This window comes from Vanellus vanellus, assembly GCF_965231255.1.
Source record: "Vanellus vanellus genome assembly, chromosome: 2".
In the NCBI taxonomy this organism is placed as follows: domain Eukaryota; kingdom Metazoa; phylum Chordata; class Aves; order Charadriiformes; family Charadriidae; genus Vanellus; species Vanellus vanellus.
In genome coordinates, this window is record NC_138906.1 from 148772498 (window position 1) to 148796105 (window position 23608).

Genomic DNA, 23608 nt, shown 5'->3' on the forward strand with positions numbered 1-23608 from the left:
TTATATTATTTGTGTGCGTCTGAAAGAAGTTAGTGAACATTCTTGATCAAAGCACAGACTTAAATAAGATGGTACAGTGAGTATAGATTTGCTGCGTGTACACAGCATGTGTTTTTCCAAGGAGTTCTCCAAAACATGTGTTTTCCAAGGAGTTCTCACCAAACAGTCCTGTGTGCACAGGCTGTACGTGGGATCCTGAGGGCGTTGAGGTCTGCAAGATGATGTTTGATAGCACACAGCTGCAACAAACCAGCAGGTCACTTTGGTATTTGTGTGTTCTTTAATGAGTATATGAGTATAAGAAAGCTAAGAAATCGACCTCACCTGGCAGAACTCACAAAGCGCCTTTTCTCAGGCAGTTTCTGACTAATTTATACATTTAATGTGTTTCTTCACAAAAATGATTGCTTCCCTGCAGACCCACTAAACCCAATATTTAGAAGCTTTTAAATACAGTAGCAAACCTGATAACTCTTCATATAACATTTTCTGCAGAAATTACCAGAAAATGCTACAGAAATAGGCGACTCAATGGAGCTGACCTGCAGAAGGAAAGCCTCAGCTAAAGTGGCACAGAGCTAGAAGTGGAACCTTGAACTGCAGTTGCTCCCAGCTTGCAGGCCTGTCACATCGAATTCACTAGGTTTTTGCAACCTAGAAAAAGAAAATCCTGAATGCCCAGATAGCAGCCAACATGTCGCTATGATGTGGGAGGGGAGACGCAGCTGATTTTGTAGGGACAAAAGTTTTTGTATCTTGAAGAGCTTCACTACCTTTCAGAATGCCTTCAGAATCTTCTCTATAGACTTCCTCTGACAGACTCTGATAATACCAGTTCCTCACAGGAATACTTCAGCGATTGTCTGACTCTTTAGGCCAGTATCAGCCAGTATTTTAAGACTACAGCAACACAGCATCAACTCAGAACTGGAAAATTGCATTTTCCTCTTACAAGATTTAGATTTACAAACAAGAAAAAAAGTCATGCTCAGAAGAGGAAGGACTTTGGCAAGAAAGAGGAACAAGCCTATTGTGAAATTGAAAGTCACTCCCAAGAGTCAACAAAGCGCATGAGGCTGCACCTTGTATAATATCTTAAATGGCTGAAGTCCGTTAGCTAGATCCTTTTTTTCTGCTGGGCTGTTTGTGCCCTCTTCAGGATTTGTAGTGAAATGAGTAGACAAGCACTCGTGAAATTTATTTATTCTTATGTAGTTCACACTACATTGTACCTGCAGAGAGGCAAAGCCAAAAGGATAAATAACGGGAACAGTACAGGATCAGGAAAAAAGTACTGGCTGAACTTAAAATCAGCTTGCTTTGTAAGAAAATACTGTTTGATATTTGAAAAATATATTTGAAGAAAACCTGCAGCTTCACAGCTTCAGTGGGCAAAAAGGCAATTAGAACACTCAAGAGAGAGATAAAGGAGGCAGAAGGAATGTTTGGGAGGCAAAAGGATACATAATTACAGGAGCTGACAAAGCACCTTGAGAACAATGTCAGAACTCTTCTATCCTTCTACATTCATTTGTCCCCAGGCAGAGCAGAAATGAGCTCAGAAAAGAATCCTTCAGGTTTTGGTTTTTTTTTTTTTTAATCAAGAGTTCATAGCTCCACTGTCCTGAAATAGCTCATTGCTAGTATCTCAAAATATGCTTGCTCAACATGCCAGAAGGCATAATGCACATGAAAATCTCTCTGACCCAGCGCTGGGCAGGCCTCTGTGTTTATTGAGGTTGACACTCCTGAAACTTCTTTTGCTGGTGCTGCCAGTTTTTTGTGGGACTTCTGAAGAGCAACTTCCATGTCCTCAAGCTTTGCAGCTTAAAACACAGAATGCTTTTCCTCTCTCTCTCACATGTTTTAATACTCATTAGTATACTAAAATGAGGGAGAACTGCATTATCAAAAATTCAAAACCCAGAAGATTGGTTAGGAAAATTTTGCTTGTGTAAGGTAAATGTAGGATTAGGGCTTTTTTTCATCCATTTGGCTTCCAAAATCAGATTTGCCCAGTTATGTTTTAAAACTTTCCTCTGAAGAGTCTTCCAACTCTTTTTTCTAAAAAAAAACCCAAAGGCTGAAAATCTAATGCCATCTATGTTACAACAGCTCAGGCTTTACGAACACCAAATGGTGTGATAATGTTGATGAAAGCTGGTCATAAAGTCATCATGCCCAACAACTCACAAAGCTCATCGAGGGTTAATGATTGCTGTCTGCTATGAATTTACTGACTGTTTGGGTGATCCTGATGAAGACATTTCAAGGAGGGTCAATGTGCGCCTTCAGCACAGTTGTGTGTTCACACTGCTCACTAGAACTGAGCCCGAGACAAAAGCACCAGCCCAGCACACTTCCTGACCTGCTGCTGCTGTGTGCAGGGCTGGATATGGTCAGATGTAGGACTCAGCTGTTAAAGCGCCTGCAGATTTAAGCTAACCTGCTCAGCAGTTGAACAGTGGAGATGCACTCACACAGCCGTTAGGCATCTCAGCTGAGAAAGACAACTCCGCAGGTGAGCTGGCTTTGTGACAGCCAGCTGCCAGACCTTTTCCAGGCCATTTAAACAAGACCAGGATGGGCAGGTGGATAAACCTGAAGAAAGGAATGAGCTGTAATGCACGGTATGCTGTGTGAGTTGAGGCTCTTAGAAAGACACTGCATGCCCTTTGTAGCAAAAATGTACCATGAAATCAAGTCATGCTGGGTAAGACATCAGCATACCTTTTGTGCATCTGTTGCTGGGGTGACAAGCTCTATTGTAGCAGACTTACTGTTTACAAAATCAGAAAACTCCTTAAATAAAAGCATAAACACACACAACCTGAGCTTCAGAACTAAGCTCACTACTGGCTTTACCACTATATTTGCTCTATCAGGTAGGGAGAAGACATTGGGAGTGCAAGACCCCACGCTTTCACCACCCATCCTGACCACCTTCAAATATGTTTGAAGTAGCTCTGAGTTCAAAACACAAACTTGTAATGGGTGATTCTGCAGGAACACAGGCTCCTCTCCCTGCTCTTTGCAGTGGGAGGAAGCTAAATATATTCCAGCACTTACTTAACAGAGTTATTCTAAGATCCCAAAGTGGTTATTTTTACTCTTAGGATGCCAAGCCCTGGTAGTATAATGTGCAGACCTTGTTATTTTTGCATTTGGTCAGCAATCTAGGAGAATTTTTTTAAATCTATCTAGAGATGAAAGATCTCTGCTTACACGCACTGGTGAAGGAGACAAAAACTTGTAAATAATTCACGTGAAGTGCTGTTGAAAAACACCATAACCTCACCCCAAAGACTTATTGTTGTACAGAGGCTTTGAGATATTTTTTCCTGTAGAGAGGATGGATGGGAGGAAATAACTACCCATACATACCTTGTAGCTTTAGGATCCCAAATTACAATGTCAGCATCAGAACCCACAGCAATTCTCCCCTTCTTTGGGTAAAGGTTAAAGATTTTTGCTGCATTTGTGCTGGTAACAGCTACAAATCTGTTTTCATCCATTTTTCCACTGTACTGCAGAAGAGTACACAAAAGAAAACTCATTACTTTTTTAAACAGGGAATGAAAAAGATGTTCCTGTTGTTGAAAAGTCTAGGATGAGTGACAGCTCTCTGCCAACATCACATCAATATTTTTTTTAAGTGTTATACTGAAGAGTTTAAAAGAAAAAAAATAACTATTTGTCTCAGGTGCACATACTGCAATGCACATTCACCGAATATGATAACTTTATCCTACTTTATCCCACAGCAAAGGGAAAAAAAGACAACTTTAAAGCCAAATGCTCTGTCGATCCAGTCTAAAGTTGACTGAAACCAAATTTTTTAGCTGGCTTTGAATCTATAGTCCTGCTCAGCAGTTTCCTCAGGAGACATAACGTTGCTCAAGTATCTAAGTTTTGGAAAATTGTGAGACAGTATTAAGGAGAGCCTAGAACATGATAAAGGAGAGGCAAGGCACTATGTGTAATATAGAAAAGGTGATTTGCAAATCTCTTCAACAGCAACGCAGAGGATAGTACAGTTCGGTAAATGTTTGAGATGAAGTAGTATAAAAAAAGATTTGCTGATGTGACACATCGTGTGTCATGTGTCTTGGGACTGTCCACTGCCACATAACTAATTTAATCCAGCCTCCGTGACTGTTGTTTGCTCAGAAAGCCAGCTACACTGGCAGTAATACTGTGCATAGGTCAGTCTAGGAATCAGAATGTCAAAAAATGCATTTTTATGGTGGCCTGTGAGCAGTCATCTGAGAGAAAAAGCATAATGAAAGTGGTGAACACTGCTCTTCTAAATAATGGTGTGTGAGAAGGGAGGGAAGCTTTCCTGACAATCTTTCACAGCTGTGTAATGTTTTACAAGTAAGAAAAGGGAGGATATTACTGTTGAAGAACCTTTTGAAAAATTATCTTGGCCAACAGGATACACTGTTTAAAAACAGCATGTATGATGTACATGTGATGTACGTATTCGCGTCTCACTTTCATAATAACCACAAGATAGATTATCTTCCAGTTTACACCATAATCACACTAGAACTATGCCACAGGTGAATATAGAAAGAAGTCTGATTTGTACAATCCAACTGGAGCTGTATCAGATAATTCCTGAATGAGCTGAACACAGATAAACAAGAGAGATTCTGAACCACTTCCTTACCAAGTGTGTGAGATAGATAACTCTACTGTGACAAATAAATATGCTTCGCAGTGCATTATCAACAACACTTCACTACTGCAAGAGAACTTAATATTAATTAGAAAGATAAACGAAAGCCTCTGGAACTTAACAGCATTGTATTAGCCAGAGCGATTGTAACACCAGTAAGCAGCAGATTCCTCACCAGACTGCCTCACTTCCCCCCTCATCAGACTACCCCATATTCAAAATGTCTGGCCACTAGCTTTCTAATTTATATTTGTTTAGACCCTGAAGGGCATTGCCCTGAGAAGCACCAAGCATTCTTCTGTTGGCACTGACAATCTGAAGTCAATGGGATTTGAAGGTGCTCATCTCATCATATCACAGGACTGAACCATACATTAAAGAAGCATTTCGTATCTCTAGTTTGTTTCCTCTGGCTGAAAACACAAATTAGAAGTTGACGGGCACACGCCCAGTGTGGAAGCTCCTCCAACAGCTAAGTTTGAGAGACGTCAAAGAGGAAAAAATACAGAACTGACCAAGTTGAAACTGTGGGCACCTCTTTCCTTTTATTTTCCTTTCATCTGTTGAAAAAAAATGCTGCAAATAAATGTACGATGCACTACCACTGAGACAATAGCAGTCCTTTGCTGCGAAATGATGGAAATGATTCTCTAGTGCTATATTTTAAGCACTAAGAATCTTCTACCTCTCAGAACTATAAAGTAAGAATTAGTAAGGACTCTGTTATGGTATTTGATTAGAGAAGTTACCCTATGATAAATACACCTGATAAAACTGGAGAGTTGATAACTGCCGAGAGAATATATTTTGCTGGAGAAACTAATTACCTCCATGTTTGGACATCTTGATATACTTACAACGCCTTTTTCCCATATGACTGACATCCTGTCTTCTACACCATTCACTCCATTAGGGATTTTTGTGAAGTCATCCTTCCCCAGAGCTTTCTGGCATATGTCAAAGGTGCAATTGTCAGTCCCTGTCACAGATAGGTCATCACTATGGAGAAACAAAGTTCATTACGAATCAGAGCATGTACCAGAGAGTGTCACTCTGTATATCCCATGAAATTTCTACAGATCTGCACAATCATCAGCCAGTGTTCAGGGATACCTTCAGACTCTTCAGTCAAATTCAACCCTTTTGTGGAGTTAAACTTACTGGTAATGCAACACCAGCAAATCACACATTTTGTTAACTACATGTATCTGAAGGATACTTCTGTTCATTCTTCCTTCTGAACGAGATTTTATGAAGCAGACAACTTATATCTACCTTCAGAAGTCAGCAGGCTTAGTTTTTATGCAGCATCCAAATTTCAGTTAAAAAAGGCAGCTGACAAGAAAAGCCAGAACCCCTAGCTGTGACCCCACTTTTTACACATTTCCCACCAACTTACAGCCTTACTGTCCCCCTGGTCATGTTTTCAATTTTGCAGTATTAGCAAGGCTTATTGATTAAAACCAAATGGGGACAGAAGGCCACAAGAGTTCAGAGAAACAAAATCTGAACACTTTCTAATTTCTGCAACAAAAAATGTTTTTCATCTATGGTTTCACCTTCCATTTCTCCTTCCTTATGATGTAACATTCTGTACTTAGAAAATCTCCAGGGCATGGACCCGTTATTATATACTCCAGACAGAATTTACTGTGTATTTGGGCATCAGCTGTCACTGTTTGTTCATCTGCTTACTTGGCCAGTAAGCTCATGAGGAAACCGGGAGTAGATGGATCTGGTCTCAGTGGAGGTCCCATGACATATCCTGCAGCATGAGCCCAGTCCTTATTCCAGTAGTGGGTGCCATCAGTGCCAAGACTAGCAGCGATAGGCTCCCCATAAACCACCTTTCCTGAAAAATGTAAAGCAATAGTATCATCATCAAAAAACATAAAAATACATACCTTGTATTTTCTTTGTTCCAGACACTTTTGATGGCAATGGATTTAAATTTGAATGACTGTTTTAAATTAAACACCAACATATGGAAGGACATAATAAACTAAGCTATAACATAGCATCTTTGTTCTGAATATTCTGTTGGTGATCTCCCAATATATTTCCTCATAAGAACATTGCTTGGGCAAGTTTTTTAATTAAATTGTTGACAGATATATTATAATGGGTTTTACACATTGTTTACCAGGCATGTGATTGAGATTTCAAAAGGAACACGGTCCTCAGTTGCATTAATTAAGTTCAACATCCATATATTTCTTGGTGCACCTGTTTGGTGCTCTGAAATTATTGACTATGTAACAATGTAAGTTAATACATCCAGCATACAGACCTCATAAGGCGGTACTTTTAATTGTCAGGGTATAATTGTTCCAGGAAGGGCACCAGACATAAATTTTAAAAGTGAGACAACATCTCCCAAATCAAAAACTATAAATGATTTAATCTTAAAAGTTATCTCCTAAATTTTAAACTTTTAATTCTTTCCTGCACAGTATTCCAAATTCCTCAGAAGAGGACACCAACCCAGACCAGCTGTTAGACTTTGGATAGAGCTAATATATTTTAACTACTTTTTCCTCCTAGGAAACATGATTTTAAAACTCATCAGAACAAGAGGGGAGATGAAACAAGATGTTTCACTCCCTGAGGAGGTGCTCCAGCCACTTTGCAGTTCTGTAGGTGACAGGTGGTAATGCCCCTGACTGTGATGGTCCCCAAAGAACCAGAGTGAGCTGGGACCTCACACACCCACTCATGGGCTGCTTGGTGCTGGTTAAAGGCCGCCTCTGCTGGATCCCAGCAAGAGCCTTCTCCCTCCCCTGCTCCCTGCAGACAGTGGGTATCTTGCTATGGATCCCAGATTTCACTCCAGGCACAATTTTTATTAGAACTATCACTGCATTACCCCAGCAAGGGCTCAGCTGGTAATTTCTTGGTGACATAAGACAGTGAACTTTCTCTGACTTTCTGCGCGTAACTCGTACCTTCACAGTACTGTTGGAAAACAACAAAGCAAACCTTTGCAGATTTCTCTCTGTACATTAGATTCTGGTACTTCTGTGAGCTACTGGATTACAACTGCTACACTAGCACAGGTAGCTACTCAGGAGCTCAATTCTTTTCAAAATATGCTTCCCACTGCAGTAGAGCCATTGCTTAAATCTTCTGTGCTAGACTTGCAAAAGAACCTCATACCATTTAAACCCCATACTTCCACAGTTATTTCACCAAGGTTGCAAGACCTGCTTTGACATTACTGTACTGTACATTTACTCCAAGTACTACATAGTATAAGTCTTCCACAACCTAAAGACACCCTATTAGCATTATTAATCTGCTTTAACCACCTCAGCATGCTCTGACACTCTGAATGTGTTTATCTTGTATTGACACTTTGGCTTGGATCATTCTAAGCTCCCAGTTGCACTTATCTATGTGTATTCTAGATTTACACTTGAGCTCAGAGGAAGACCACCGCCATTTTTTGGACTTGAAATCATTACTTAAGCAGTTATTTACTGTTATTTGTATCTTATTTTCAAAACTCAAAACACTGAATATGGGGCCATCCATGGAAGTGATATGACCAATGAATGAGGAGGTTTGGGAGGTTTGAGTCTGATTAGTGTTTTCTTAATTCTTCTGCTGCAGGAGTCAGGGGGATCTTGGCCTTCCCTGGGCAACTCCAAACAGTATTTGAGGGCAGGCTGCCACAAATCTAGATATAGGAGAAAAAGTCGTGCATATACAGCAAATCTCCTATATTTACCTATTAGGCTTTTGACAGATTTTTCATGAGCAAAGTCAGTAGAAAGGGGAGAGAGGGGGAAGTGTGGTGTGGTGTGTGTCTTCCTACTGCATCTAAACAAGCTAAAGAAACTTCCATCCAAAGTAAACTGAATTGTGAATCATTAGGACATAGCTATAAATGATACAAGTTAGAATGTTAGGAAAGGAGTAAAGGTTTAGCTTCCATAAATAATTTTCTTATCCAAGTTTCACAGCATAAAAATGAAAAGAAGTCTCCAAGCTCACAGTCGCATATGCTGAGTTGATTCTAACTCATGTACCCCAGCTGATGACAGTATTTCTGCAGTCAGAATTTGACCTGAGCAGTTCCCCTTGTTCCCATGAGTGGGAAGGAGTACAAGCTGTCTCTTCAAGTGATTTTCAGTCTGAACACTGTGGCTTCAAGATGCTACATCTGGACACTTCTGCTGACTGTGCGATTTCTTGCATTTCATTTGGACCGTGACTAGCCAGACTGAAGGGTACGATAATATCAAGATTCTGCGTTAATCCAAATAACAAGGAAATTCTGCATTAAGGCTCTTTTAGCCCAATTGGCAACGTGGAAATTCTGAATTAAGGTTCTTCTAGCATGACTGGCTTCTGCCTATAGGCATAAAAGTGGAGTAATGCGGTAATAAATCGTCTTTCAATTTGTTATGTTTTGCTGCATTCAATAAAAACAGTAAGCAGAAAATGTTCCGCTGTTTGGTTTTTCTGACATCTTAGCTGCTGCAAAGTGGCTCTGGATTTCATGACTTCTTCATCAGATGCTCAAAATGGCTGGCAAGAAGTATTTTCACATAAATTACTTTATAACAAAGAAGAACACAAAATCGCATTTTATTTTACCACCTATCAGAACTCAGAAAGAGTTATAATCTTGAGAAACACTAACTAAGATTTACAGACTTGAAAAACCAGTCCCTGCGTGATTATTCTAGTAAAAGTTTCAGAAGCACTTAAGATAAAGTCATATGGGGCAAAGATACTCACTAACCAGCTATGATCTGAAAGAAGCAGAACTGCAAGGCAGGGTTTATTGAATCAGGCATAGCATTCCATCAGTTAAGCTATCTACAGTCTGGACCTGAGCTGTCCTGCATGACCCAGCTAAAAAGGTGGCATTTTTAGTTGCACTCCTGTGCTCAGGCCTAGTTGTCTGCATACCCACAGCGATGGACATGCCCTTCCTCTCACTAAGAGCAGACCTAACACGTGATGGATGGTAGGCAGTACCAGCATTATAACTCTAAGCAAGCTTGTTGTAATCTGGCCAAGTACATATTTTTGTGTGCACTTTTTCAAAAGGGAGAAACTTTTTTAAAAAAATGACTTTTTAGTAAGATTCTGCTCTCCAGTTCTGATCTGCACTAGAAAGTCTTATTTCCTTAGTTGTACCAGCATAGTTAAATGGGCAAAGGGACATGATCTCTAGCTTTAGTACACTTAGAAGTAAAGCATTTTTAAGGGGGAAGCAGTATAAATCACATATCCTTAAATCACATTTTATTAGCCTTGCTTCCCCATAGGCATTACTGGCTGAAGCAATGGGTGCCAGAGCCATATTAGTTTTCCCACCAGGTAGTCCTAACGAGGAGAGGGAGCTGCACTGCCTGACACCAGCGCTCTACAACCTTGTCTTCTCTTTATAGGGAAGACTTCACACAAATAGGAGGAATAGGATGCTCTTTGTCTTCCCACTCAAAGGAAAGAGACTGTCATGCACACCGAGATATCAGACTGTCCTGTGGAAGCAGAGTTCCTCTACCTATTCTAGCAAGATTCAAGATCACATTTTACATAGGGATGAAGAAACAGCCCACTGAGATGAGAGAGAACAGTTCTCACAGAGAGGTTTGGTCTTTGACCCTGTCAAGTGGAGGACTGCTGAACCATTGCTTTTGGCAAACAGGTTGGTAGAGCCCAAAAAAAGAACAGGATAGGGGCATAAGTTAAGGATAGGGCCTCTCCAACACAGTCACAACACGGAAATCTTGGATTTCCTGTTGAATATTCAGCAGCACTGTAGCTGTTACTGATGTACATGAAAAACATGTTGCTACAATCTGGAGATTTCCTTCAGTGAGTGGTGCTGCTGGAGATCAGAGCAGACATAGATGGTGGACTTTGGCATGGAGAAGAGAAGGAAAGATGGTCATTCATGTGATTCCCCTAAAGTTTGCTTATTCTAGTATAAGAACTAATATCCTTTTACAGTCTATATGACTGATTTAAACTTTAAGATCTGAGCCATTCCTCACTGAAGATGACAGAATTATGCCCTCTGTCTTCAGCAAACTGTATCAGGCCTTCTTTCTCTAGCTCTAAATTATTTTTCACCTTCTATAGCTAAATGAGGGACAGAGAAGTATTGGGTTCTGACTTACATTTTTGACTAGGAAAATCATCAAACCACAGAATTTGAGAAGCAATGCTTCAATTCTGATATCACACTGTCACACAGAAAATAGATTACTCTCACTGAAGATCGGTCTCTCCCTTTCTGAGGTCAGTGATGGGATAGGAAGGAATATCAATCTTCCTCTGACATGGACAGGGATGAATATGCTGTACTTCACACTATATATGCTGTACCACACACTATACTTCATGCTAAATGCTTGGAAAGGAACATGAAAAATTTCACAATTGTAAACAGCAGGAAGCTAGCATCAAGAGATGGAGAAATAATCTTGAAAAGATTAATAAACTGCATTAAAGTGAATATTTCAAATGCTTGAGAGCCTTCCAGTATTTAAGAGTTTACACATCTTTCACATTAGAGTGGTTTTAGCCTATCCAAGTTGTATAACTTTCAGAAAAATATTTGGGTTTTATTTATGTCATTCATATAATATCTTAAAAATACTTTAAAAACTTTTGCTGGAACTCCTTTTTTGTATTACCACTTTTAATTGAAGAATGGGAAATAATTTTTACCAAAACTAGCAACAATGAATTTCTAATTGCCAGAATTTATACAGATCAGACTCATTAAAAACTATAATTGTAACTATCTTTGAGGTACACTAGCTATCTTTCAAAATTTCTTAGTCAATCATAGATTTCTGTTTCTAAACAGTATACTTCCATGAAAATAGAAAACAATTATGGAGATAAGTTATATGTTGCTGTGCACAAAGGCAAGTATTGATGATTCTGACTGCATCAACCCAGGAAGCTATTAAATCCAATTTGCACCACAATAAGCACAAATTGTACCAATTTCTTCTTTTTACATAACAAAGAAGCATACATATATCAAGTCAGTTATCAAACTGGCACTGCAGACTATTCTTACAACGCACGTCTAATAATATTTTACAGAATTTACTATCAGCATAGATTTTTTTACTTAGTGCATTATAAAAGACCACCTTCTATCTTAGCTCTTTTATGTTCACAGCCAGTGATTCATCTTTAATCTGTGTATTTTAACAGTTGTTACAGCTTCTGATAGTTAATGTTGACACTACACCTTTGAATGTACAAGTGACCGTACACCGATGGATATAATTCACATTACCAGCAGCACTGTCATCTAGTGGAGGAATCTAATATAGCACAATACTAAAAGATGTGCTAGTAAAAAATATTCTAGAAGGTTTTTTTAAAAACTTAATTACTGATAGATCTTACTAGAAATCATAATCAACACATATTTCACATAAACATATCCATCTATATTAGCACAATGATATCATGCTGGTTTTGATCGCACTTTTGACAAGGTCTCATACTCTGCATTTTGCTGTCAATAATCCACGCCCCCTGTGTAAGCATTATCTAAAGTCAAGAAATAAGGAAACCAAGTTCTGTGTGCAATTCGTGTTAGGTCAGATGAAAACAAGCTGAGATGTAAAAAGCTAATGAGGACAGATATTCCATAAAGCTTTAGCCTTCCTAATCATGGGCTTCTGTCCTGCTCCTTCTACCCATATAATGCCTCCTCGGAGTGCTGTCATTCCTCAGGCTGCTCTGAGTGAATTTACGGATGAGGAGGTAAAACATCCTGAATCCCCACAGCCTTCAGGCTGCTTCTAACCTGCCCAACAGATGGTCAAGAGGGTCAGGCTCCCTTGGCTGACAAAAACTATTTATGAACCCTGCAGTGCATGACCTGAGAACCCCTCCCCTGAAGGGAATTGAGGCTTTCAGACACTGTCATCATCACCATGATTTCTAAGTGCCCAGTGAATAGGAGTCCTGGTCATACCCTGACACTGTCTGTAAAAACATGGTGTGGCCTCTGTTGTAGAATTTGTCATCTAAATAGCTGATAAATGCTAACAGACTATAATTCAAGGGAGGGGAATAGCAGAGCATATATTGTCTTGGACTGGTCACACCATTTTTAATGCAATAATGCTGTCCAGGCGATCACTTTGACCTCGGAGATACAGTATGAAGGAGAAAAAAGTTTGCTCTGCGGAGAAGGGAAAGTCTCAATCCCAGTTGCTGTTCTTCCACACTGCTTAGTTCCCCTTGGGCCCCACAACACACACACACACACAGTTTAGACATTCCACTCCAAGAAATTTGCCCATGTTCTGAGGATTACGGCACCTATGACAAGTAGGAAACTGATGCTATGTTTGGTTTTGCATGACCCTTCCTCCAGTGTTGTTGCCCGAGCATAAAAGAATTAAGACTTTTACCTTCTCTTCGTGCATTACTTATCACCTTTGCTGCAGATTTACTCATTACATGGACTACAAAAAGGGGGCAGTTTACAGCATTTGCTATGGTAATTGCTCTTTGAGTAGCTTCAGCTTCCACTTCTTCAGGACGACACAGCTCATGTCCCTCAGGGCCAGTTATTCCCATTGCCAACATCTTCTTTGCACCCTGATCATCACACAAAAAGATGTAAGAGTCAGTCAAAGTGCAACCATGGTGTCATGGACACGCTGCCAGCCAAATAGATCCTAAACCAGCCACTGCAGTTAGTTAGAGAAAAAAAAAAAAGGGCCGTTATGATTTTTTTTTCCAAAATAAATTATTGTTGTGTTAACTGAAATACAATATATCTCTCAATAAACACAGGTCTCAGTATACCTAATCGACTTCAGAGAACACACTCCACTGGCTTGCAGGGGTAAATCGCCACTTTTGAAAAGCCTTCCTCTCTCTGAATTTGTACACTTAAATGATCACAGCCAGTAACTGAGACGACAGTACTAACCCCATGCTGGAAATAAATGGAAAGATCCTTACTAAGCACAAAGGTACACATACGAAGCCTCTGAATGAGGCTCCAAGGTTTTCAGGGGCATAAGATTTTGTCCCTACTATATTCCAGGAATTTATGCTTTGCTGATTTGAGATTACTTAGCAATAAATTCATTTCCATTACGGGACCTGGGGCAGAGTCAAAGCACTATTGACTAGAATAGTTGAAGAAACTCAAAGACATCAGTGTAGTTATACTCCCAGTGCCTCCACACAGCACTAAGATGGCAATAGAAAGCGTGAAGTGAGGCTAACTATGCATAGAGGAGAATTGAGACTTCTGTGCCAAGTGAGTGAAGCTTTCTTCATACTTCTGGATTAATTCCTGAGCCAACTATGTTTGGGGAGACCTAGGGCTAGGCATCACACACCTGACGTCTAAATACTTGGCTGAGCATTCCCTTTTTTGATTTGTTCAATGGTCAGGCTCTGACTGTTGCTTTCTTTGTCAGTCAAGTATACATATTATATTGCCAATATATATATATTGTATTGCAAGGATATATACTGTATTGCAAGGTTATATACTGTATTGCAAGTATAACTCTCATTACAGCAGGATCATTTGCCTCCTGTCTACCCTGAAGCCAGGGCTCCAGGTTACAATTTCTTAGCCCACCAGAAGCATCCTTTAGGATCTTGGACGAGATGTTTGTCTTCAGTTCCCTGGAAGTAAAATAAGCTAGAGAAGCCTTTCCCTATGATACAGTGATGGTACTAATACATTTATTGAAGTGCTTAGGTAACAAGTCTGTTTATATTCCTGAATTTGATGGACAAAATAACAAATGTCTACCTGTGCAATTAGCTCCCCATTCTCCGCATGGACTTGAGCAACAGCCCCAAGTTCCTTACAGCAGGAAAAAGCTGCGTATAACTCCTCATCATTAACCATGTATACATCTTTATAGGCCATAAACATCTTGAAGGAGTTGACACCTTTGTTTTGAACAAGAGTTTTCATTTCTTCCTTCACCTGAAAGACAGAGAGCAATTTTCAAAAAATAGCATATTTTACCTGTTAATAATTTTATATAAAGAAATTATAAGTATGAAGGGTGAGCCTTTACTCACTCATCAAACATACGTTCAGTCCAAATAGCCCAGGTCACATATTTAAAGACTGATTTATACTGTTCTTCTTGTATCAAATTGATTCTCAAAGTATATAAACCAGTACTGCTGCAGTGCAGATATTGGAGACGCAAGTTAATTTCAGGAGGGAATGCTTTTTACAAAAGATAGTGAAGCAGAATTTTATTCCAAATGAACCTCCTGATGTTGAAAACACCCAGTCCAATATTACAATCAATGCATTCAACTGATACAGTATGGAGATTTGTGCAAAAATGATTTTCAAAATTGCATCATAATAAGCTTCAGCTTCTGGCAAAAAACAGAGTGAGAGAAAAGATCGTATCTCCTAGAGCTTTGTCCTGACTCTAAACAATACACAACATTTTGAAATATTTTGTCATCAAACAAAATGGCTCTAAAACTCTGGACGCAAGCCTGCTTTTTTCTTTTATGCAATCCTTGATAGAATTTCCTGCTTCTGCTAGGGTCTGTGAAACCCAGCAAAACTTTAAGTCCCAAAGAAAGAAAGAAAGAAAGGTGCAGATTTTACCTCAAAGGTTTCTTGTACAGCTGGTTAGCTAAAACTATCCATTATCTAACTTTGGTTCTCCCTTCCCAGTAAAATGATGGTGACAGTAATTGTCGTGTATCTGTGATGCTATTACAATTTCCATGGGATGAATTCCTTTCAAAAAGTAAAATATTATTGTTCATCTTCTCTCTAATAATCTGGTTGGATCTTCCCAAGAAAGGTGAGAGATTGATAAACAACTCAAGGAAATTTTCTGGACTTATCCAGAGGAGGGATGGGAGCATCTCTTGAGTGAGAATTATCAAACAAATAAGTACCTGACATAAGGCCTTGGCACAAATATAGAAGCATGTAATTTATTTTCTTTGTCACTTATTGCTATGACTAAGGAAAGGCATTGTAAAGAATGTATATTTTTAATCAATACTTTAAATCCTGAGGAGATGATAGCTAATTAGAAAGGCATGAAGTACCAGTCATCTTTACTCAGCCCTTTTACAGCTACAAAACGTCACACCTTTCTATTTCTTTCAATCTTGGCCTTTAAAAACAGTTAACTTCTTAACATAAACCAGAACATTTCATTGATATACACCTCCCTGGTTTTATTGGATTTTTCAGTACAATTCCACTGTTGTCTACTAAGGCTGTTTCAAATTCACATTTCTCAAACTTCACTGGAGAATTTATTTTATGACTTTGCTTTGAGCTAAAGGTTGTGGTCAGTCTGTTTAGTGCTTAGTGCACAAAAGACCAAAGATGGGGGGTTTGTAGGGTGAAAGGTTTATATATTCTAAAAGTTAAAAACTAGAGGAAGTCCTAATATTTAAAAATAGAATTTACTTAATATATCTATATACTGATGCACATTCTCTGAGAATCCGAAGTGGTCTTGTAAAACATAGGTCAGGTTCAGATAGATGTCAAGCACCTGAAAAGTTAATTTGTTCAGTAAAGCTTTCAGGCTATCAGCAAACATAGAATCATAGAATCATAGAATGGTTTAGGTTGGAAAAGACCTTGAAGATCATCGAGTTCCAACCCCCCTGCCATAAGCAGGGACACCTCCCACTAGACCAGGTTGCCCAAGGCCATGTCCAGCCTGGCCTTGAACACCTCCAGGGATGGGGCCTCAACAACCTCTCTGGGCAACCTGTGCCAGTGCCTTACCACCCTTAAAGTTAAAAACTTCTTCCTAATGTTCATTCTGAACCTGCCCTCTTCCAGTTTAAAGCCATTCCCCCTCGTCCTATCGCTACATGCCCGAGTAAAAAGTCCTTCCCCGACATTCACACAAGGACGATTCTCCCATATGTAAATTCCAAAAAGGTTTTTTATATAATCTCACATTCAAGTAATTGTTAACTACAGTCCTGCTTTACTTTAAGGAGTTATTACTGCAGTCACTCAGGAATAGAAGTCTTCCTTTATAAATAAAGTCAAGTGCCATATTTTTCACGTATACCCTTATTAAAAAAACAACAAAACAAACAAAAAAACCCCAAACCACCAAAACGCAACCGGAGCACAGATTATAGAATGTTCAAGTAACAAAAGGCAAAATTTATGCAAACACCTCTTGCCCTCTTTGGCCTGCCTGGTCTTGGTCTTGCACGATTGCTTCCTTTTCCTTTCACTTTGTGCAGTATTATACAAAGATATAGGCTATATCTGCAGACTTTCTTAGTTTTTTCAAATACATATACTTTTAGAATGGTGTGGACTATTTCAAATGTAGTTCTTACACACAAAAATACTAACTATTACACTGTCAGCAAGCTATATTTAGCACGAGAACTGATTCAAAGCAGGTGGGGTACCAATTCATGGAAATGAAAATCAGCTATTGTGTCTACCTTGTTGCTCCACCACGTAACTGCCACATGCAGTGCATAATCACAGCACACTTTAGGGTCTGCCCAGCTTTTCCATGTATCAAAGGCTTCAATAAGAGAACAGCCTTTCTGAGGGATGGCAAAGTCGATGATCATAGTGGTTCCTCCTGCTATAGCAGCCTGAAAGAAAGAAAGTTAGTATTTAGCAATCAGAGAGAATGAACATTTCCTCCCACTTTCTCCGATTCCCTGTGCAACAATTAATCCTGACAGACTGAAAAGCCAAAAGCCCCTGAAGAGTTTCCCTTAGTAAAGTTTGAACTTGCAAAATGATTGTGGAGATTAATTTCGCCTCCTTTGAGAAGGATGTTCTCAAACGGGTATTCAGGATACTCATGGGGAAGTTCTCAGACTGAAGGAGAAGTTTTCACACATGTACAAAATCTTATCAAAGTTTTGGAGATGAGTCTGCAGCATTCATGCATCAGTGAGTTTCCTTAAGTGCTTGGATGTCCAAGAAAGAAGAGCACCAGAAGACTGTAGTCAGCTTGAAAAATGCTTTCTCAAAGTCTATATAGTTGAAAAAACAAGCCTGTGTGACAGGAAAGTAATAAGGGGCAGATACACGCTGAAAAAAGCCCAACAGATTCAGTTTCAAAATCCAGTGTGAAAATCCCCAAACTTTTGTCTAATAACAGAAGGATTTTTAATGTGTTTTAAAATTATTTTTATTTCTGACAGAGTATCATGTAGTAAAACTGTATAGCAGGTTTTTAAATAGAATGAGGTATTCATATCCTCCATATAAATATTTACAAGGAAATAAATAAACAAAAATCTTACTTTATGTATGTTATGAGGATCAAAATTGCTTTTTAACTAATAATTTTCACTCTTCTTCATGAACAACTGAATTATTACTTTTTTTTCCTTTGAAGAATCTTTGTTAGTCACTACCAGAAACCAGATCCTCAGTTAACATAAATTGATCCAATAGAGAAATTCCTCTGATATAATTATTGCAGTCTTTCAAATTAGCCAGAGAAATCCCCTTTATTGCCCTATACAATTCCCTTTGCACAACAGGTATAACTCATTCAGATCAAAATATATACAGATCAAATTCATGCTATATTACTCTATTTCTAGATCAGTCAGTCTTTTCCTTCTCTTCACTTAGCAATCAGAAGCGAAATTGTAAATATGTCAGTATATTTTGCAAAAAAAAAAAAGTTTGGAGAGAGATTTTAACATTTGTGAATCTGATTAGTTCAGCAAAATATTTTCTCCAAGAGAAGTTGCTCAAACTGTCAATTTTTCTTCAACAAGACAGATTGACTTCCTATTTGTTAAACAGGATTTAGAATTAAAGAATGTTTATAGACCTCAAGAAAAAAAAAAAGGACATGGGTTCCACAACTCCACCCAAAGACTCTTTTTTTCCCCCTGACACCTTTTTTACCCTCTCTTTGTAAAGAAAGTTATTCTGTACTATTATTTATTCAACTGACTGGGTAAATCTTGGCTAATCATTGTAGTGTATTTTGCAATAATTGGAACACAACTCTGTCTCCCTGATTCTCTTGCCAAAATATTTGTGAGATCATGGCCTTCGGTAAATAGCTTTGAACGCTTTCCACACTATGACCTGGGTTAAGAAGGTCCACATTACCTAATTTTTTTTATATCTGATCATCAGGCTGAATCTAGAGTCTTCTTTCAGGCACCAAAGTGACCATCTGGGCATCCCGTTTTGTGCCCAGTTTCTGGTTTGCATCTTCCCTGTCCAGTGCCTCAAAAAATTACTCAAAAAACCCCAGAACCTCAAAAAATGGTTACTCTTCTGCAAGTTAGCACACAATTTATCTGCCCTACTTTGCAGTTTCACAGTGTAGGCACCTACATCTGAGTTAGTCTGCATCTTTGGTTCTCTTTAAAGTCAATGGAGGCACTTTGAGATCACTTACAGCTTAAGAAGGCGTCTTAAGAGAAAGCCACAGTCATTACTGTTTCTTTTATGCTTTCTCCTGTCAAACAAAATCGTCCTGGCTTCAAGTCACATTTGTTTGCTTTCTAATGAGATATCATATTTCTAAATACATTGTTCATAATTAGTTTACAAAAATGGTCTTCAAAGAGAAATAAAGGATTGTTGCAGAAAATGGCAAAATGTTATCATATGTATTTGTGTATTGTACGACATGTAAACTAAATATTCTGGAAATAAAATTCTGCACTTTATTCAGCCAGGAAATATACTTAGTGATGTCTATAGACAAGTAGAACAGACACTGTGGACTTGGTTTTTTTCTTTCCATTTATCACAAAAAGCAGCGTGAAGACCAAAACCTGCTTGTGGAAGCCATTTGGGTAACTACATTTTTTTTCAAAAAATATTTCTTCTCTATGGACATCTGAAAAAGACAGCATTTTTAGGCCCATCTAATAATAGATTCCCTCTACCTCTAATAGATTTCTACCAGATAGCTACAGAAGAGACTTATTTGGGGGAAAAAAAACTCCATGATCAAATTTATAGTTCCTTTTCAGCTACCAGTTCTGGAGGTGAAAATTAAATGCTGTAGCTTTCCTTTTACATCTTATCTTACGTTTGACTTGGAGAAACATGTTATATTTGACATAGCAGCCATTTTGGTATGGCAGGAAAGATCTGCTGTGATGGACACAATAATTTTTTGTCAATGTTTTGCAGAATATTTACAGACTACTATAATCAGCCTCTGTAACTTCTGTGCTCATTGAGAAGAACAATTCTAGTACTTACAACTATCCAGTGTAAAATATTTCCATTCAAATAACTGCAGCAACACCAGCAAATCTATCTTGATTTGGTATAAATACTGTTCTTGAAAGAAATATGCCAGTAATTTAAGGACAGCATACAGGTCATTTGTAGTTCTCCCTTCAGGACTCTGGGCTCAACTTAAAAAAACACCACAAACCCTTGTTAGATTATAGAAATGTACAATTATGCCACTCAGACAATCGAACTTGCACTCTCATGACATGATGGGGCAAGCGAGAAATGAACTTTCCTGTTAAAGAATCGCGTTAATCTAAGCAAGTCTGCAAACTTGAAATGTTCTTAAGAGTTTTATGGTTACTGCACCACACTATTTGTTAAAAGGAATTGAATTTAACTTTTCTCAACTGTTCCAAAGAGGCAAATTAGTATTTTGCACAGTAGAAAAAAATGCACATCAGTGAAATCCATTTCTTTAGAAGGGATGCACTATCGCTTTTTGCTTTTTAGTAAACCTCAGTGCTGCTGTGAGAGGGACAGGATATACAGGCTCTCTGAGGATGCTGGCTAACAGACAAGCCAAGTAGGGCAACGTGATCCCTTCTGAGGGCCAAGGATTTCACCCTGCAGAGCAGAGCTCTTAGAAAAGTACCTTACAAATTTTAGGGAGCTCTGTATGAGTATTTTTACTGTATGGAGATAATGCATAATACCATTAATTGATACACTGCTAACACAGGAGATGTAATGAGATCAGCTAAAAAGCTGGAAAAAAAACACTCCAGATGTAAAACTGGGGGAAATGAGATACTTTTAGAAAGAGTATTTGAACTGGACTTTTACTGAGAGACACAGTAAGGCCCAAAGCGAATGACAGAAGAAAAGCTTGCGTTCCCCCATGATAACAGAAGAGAAAGACCAGATTACCACAGAAGTGCTCCCAATGCAATGGGGAGTTAAACTGTTGCTTTAGTTAACCTTTGCTCGGAAAAGCATGAAGCTTATTGTATGCACCAATGCAAGTTGTAGTCTGCATGACAACAGCCAGGGTGAATGACAATGCTTAACACTTGCCACCCACAGCCAGAAAAGTTTCTGAAGGAACCCAGGTAACATACTGGTTGAAGGTGGACCTCAGGGTACCCCAACTGCTTATTACAATGTCCCAGCCAAGGGACAGTAACAATTGCCTGTGCTCTATTCTCTCTTTTAGAAGCAATATTGAATGACCAGCAGACATCCCTTTCTAAGCTCAGACAGACACACAGACACATATATGTGCACCCACCTTTGTTCCTGTATAGAAGTCATCTTTTGACCTGCTACCCATAAAAGGGAACTGCATGTGTGTATGAGTATCGATGCCCCCAGGGATCACCAGCTTGTTGGTCGCATCCAGCACAATGAGTCCAGTTGGTGGGTCAGGGTTTAGGTTTGGTCCCACTTGCCGCACCACTCCATCTTCCACATACACGTCAGCCACCACAGAGCAGTCGTCGTTCACGACTTTCCCCCCCTTGATCAAAAGTCTCTGCTGAGCCAGCTTTTGGGGAGGCATGGGAGCCTAGAAGGCGAGAGTGAGGACTCCGCTCAGAAAGTTGCTCTTGTCAGAGAGTGTTTCACAGCCCACCCTTCTCCCAGAGCAGCAGGTTATCTCCAAATGGCCCTAAATACACACCACACAGTGCGCTTTAAGCAGACACTGGGGGAATTGCCCCCTCTGCCCTTGGCAGCTCCTCCTACCACCTCTGGCGGAGCACCAATGCCCAGCGAGTGCAGTGGGCCGGCGCACAGGCTGCTGGCACAGCATTGGCTTCGGGCCCTTTCTGCTCCAGGCTCTTTGCCTGGAGAGAGCGGGGCCAGGCTTGCCGAAAAGTCTGGCTGGGTCCTCACAGCGCTTGCTCCAGCCTGCCCTGTCCACCCCAGGGTTTCAAATGTGCTGGGCTGTTCCGAAAATGTGGCCATTCATCAGCTTGTGATGCCTAAAGGTGACCCGAGCAAGCTCTTTCCTACAGTGTTTCTGGAGACCAAAGGTGACCTGAGTTCTGCAGCAGTGTCCAGGGAGCCTGTGTGTCCTGCCTGTGCAGAGGGGCCGGGAGAGCGCAGGGCTGCGGTGCTCCAAGTGTCACACCCATCTCGGCCGGGCCCCTGCAGGCTGCTATGGCGGGGTCCACTCTGCTGCCACAGGACTGAGCCACCACCGGAGGACACCAGCTATCAGGAACCGCCCCTGAGATGTTTCTCAGAAGATGATTTGGGACACACAACCCTCAGGACCCAAACACAGTCTCCCCACCCCCAATGCCACTACTTGGACAATACGCCGGGCTGAGGGGAGAAGGCCCTCGGGCATTTCCGGAGGCTGCCGAGGCCTCTCCTCACCCTGTCAGCAGCAGGAGGATCAGGCGGCAAGGTCGTGTGGTCGCTCTCAAAGAACCACGTGAAAATAATTTTCTGGTAGCTGTGTCCTTGCGCCATCTGCATTGCCACTGGCCATGCTGAGGCCAACAGTCCCCGCTGCCCCATGCCCGCTGTCCTCACAGCACTCCCCGCAGCCCCCCATTGTTGCCCTCACAACTGCCAGCAGCCCTGCCTGGCCCTGGCCTGTGCAGGCAGCAACCGCTGGTCGTTCCGGGCTGTGCCAGGGCCCTCAGACCCCGGCTGCCCAAGAGGTGTCCCTTCCCAAATGTCGGGACAGTGGAGCCCACCACTGGGAAGTGAGATCTAGGGGGAAAGGGAAAGTCGTGACTTCGCGGTGGGTTGCATATAGGGCTGCCGTGACCCCGGCTTGGAGAGGCTGCTTGTGCCTTTCAGAACACAGACCTGGAAAAAGAAGGAAAGTAAAATTAGAATGGCTAGAAAATGAGGTAAAAGCTTGGAGCAGAAGAAGAGGAAAGACCTGCTCTACACCACCCCAGAGGTGCTCTATGGACTATGGACTTTTCCCGCTTCTCTCCTCCAGTCACCCAGGGTTTGCAAACTCAGCAGTGACACTGCTCAAGCGTGTCCCTGAATCTGCTGAGCACCAGCATCTTCATCCCCTCGATCTCTTCCAGTTCAGCGATGATGGTTTCAGAAGACAGAACATTGTCTCTGAGGACCATGAGAGGGTGCGTGCATATACTGCCAAAAAGAGACTTAAGACAAATGACAGTAGATTTGGAAAGTGCTCACCTTCCCAGCAGCATGTCACATTTGTTCCTTCTCTCCCAGGGGGTAGGAGAGCAGTACCAGATGATTGCCTTTCATAGAATCATAGAATCATAGAATTGTCTAGGTTGGAAGAGACCCTTGGGATCATCTCATCCCAAATTGTCTTATGACTCCCCTTTCTGTGGTGGGACAGAGACCTGCCAGAATTCATCACACTGCACAGCAATAGAAAAGGTCAAAACTCATTTGGAAAAAGAGAGCAGAGAAGAACAACAAAGTGAAATTCCCCAGGACTCCTTGGGCACCTGTGTGGTGCTGAATGGGCAGGACTGTGGAGGTCAGGTAAGTGCTGCACTTACCATCTCTGCTGCATTTAAAGCTGGTAAGAAGACAAGGATCAGGGTACTGTGGTGGGAATTCAGTCATGAACTCTGGCTCACTGGTTACAGTGGTATTGATGAGTCAGGAACAGTTGAGTTTCAGCAATATGATTATTCAGATGAAGACCTGGACAAGAAAGACATAGGAGGGAAGTCAAACTATAGTCCTTTAAGACAGGAATTCTGAACATTAGTGAG

At 40.4% G+C, this 23608-nt stretch overlaps 1 protein-coding gene across 1 annotated transcript in view; it reads right to left on the reverse strand.

Moving 5' to 3' along the window:
* Positions 1–21435, reverse strand: part of DPYS (dihydropyrimidinase) — a gene marked incomplete at its 5' end in the record, with an annotated part of 33319 nt that extends 11884 nt beyond the window's left edge. The window contains 7 exons of the mRNA XM_082479942.1: positions 3385–3527; positions 5542–5683; positions 6380–6536; positions 13096–13285; positions 14466–14645; positions 17135–17293; positions 21166–21435. Of these exons, the coding sequence (XP_082336068.1) occupies positions 3385–3527; positions 5542–5683; positions 6380–6536; positions 13096–13285; positions 14466–14645; positions 17135–17293; positions 21166–21435 (1241 nt within the window). The remainder of the gene's footprint in view (positions 1–3384; positions 3528–5541; positions 5684–6379; positions 6537–13095; positions 13286–14465; positions 14646–17134; positions 17294–21165) is intronic.
* Positions 21436–23608: the final 2173 nt, after the last annotated feature.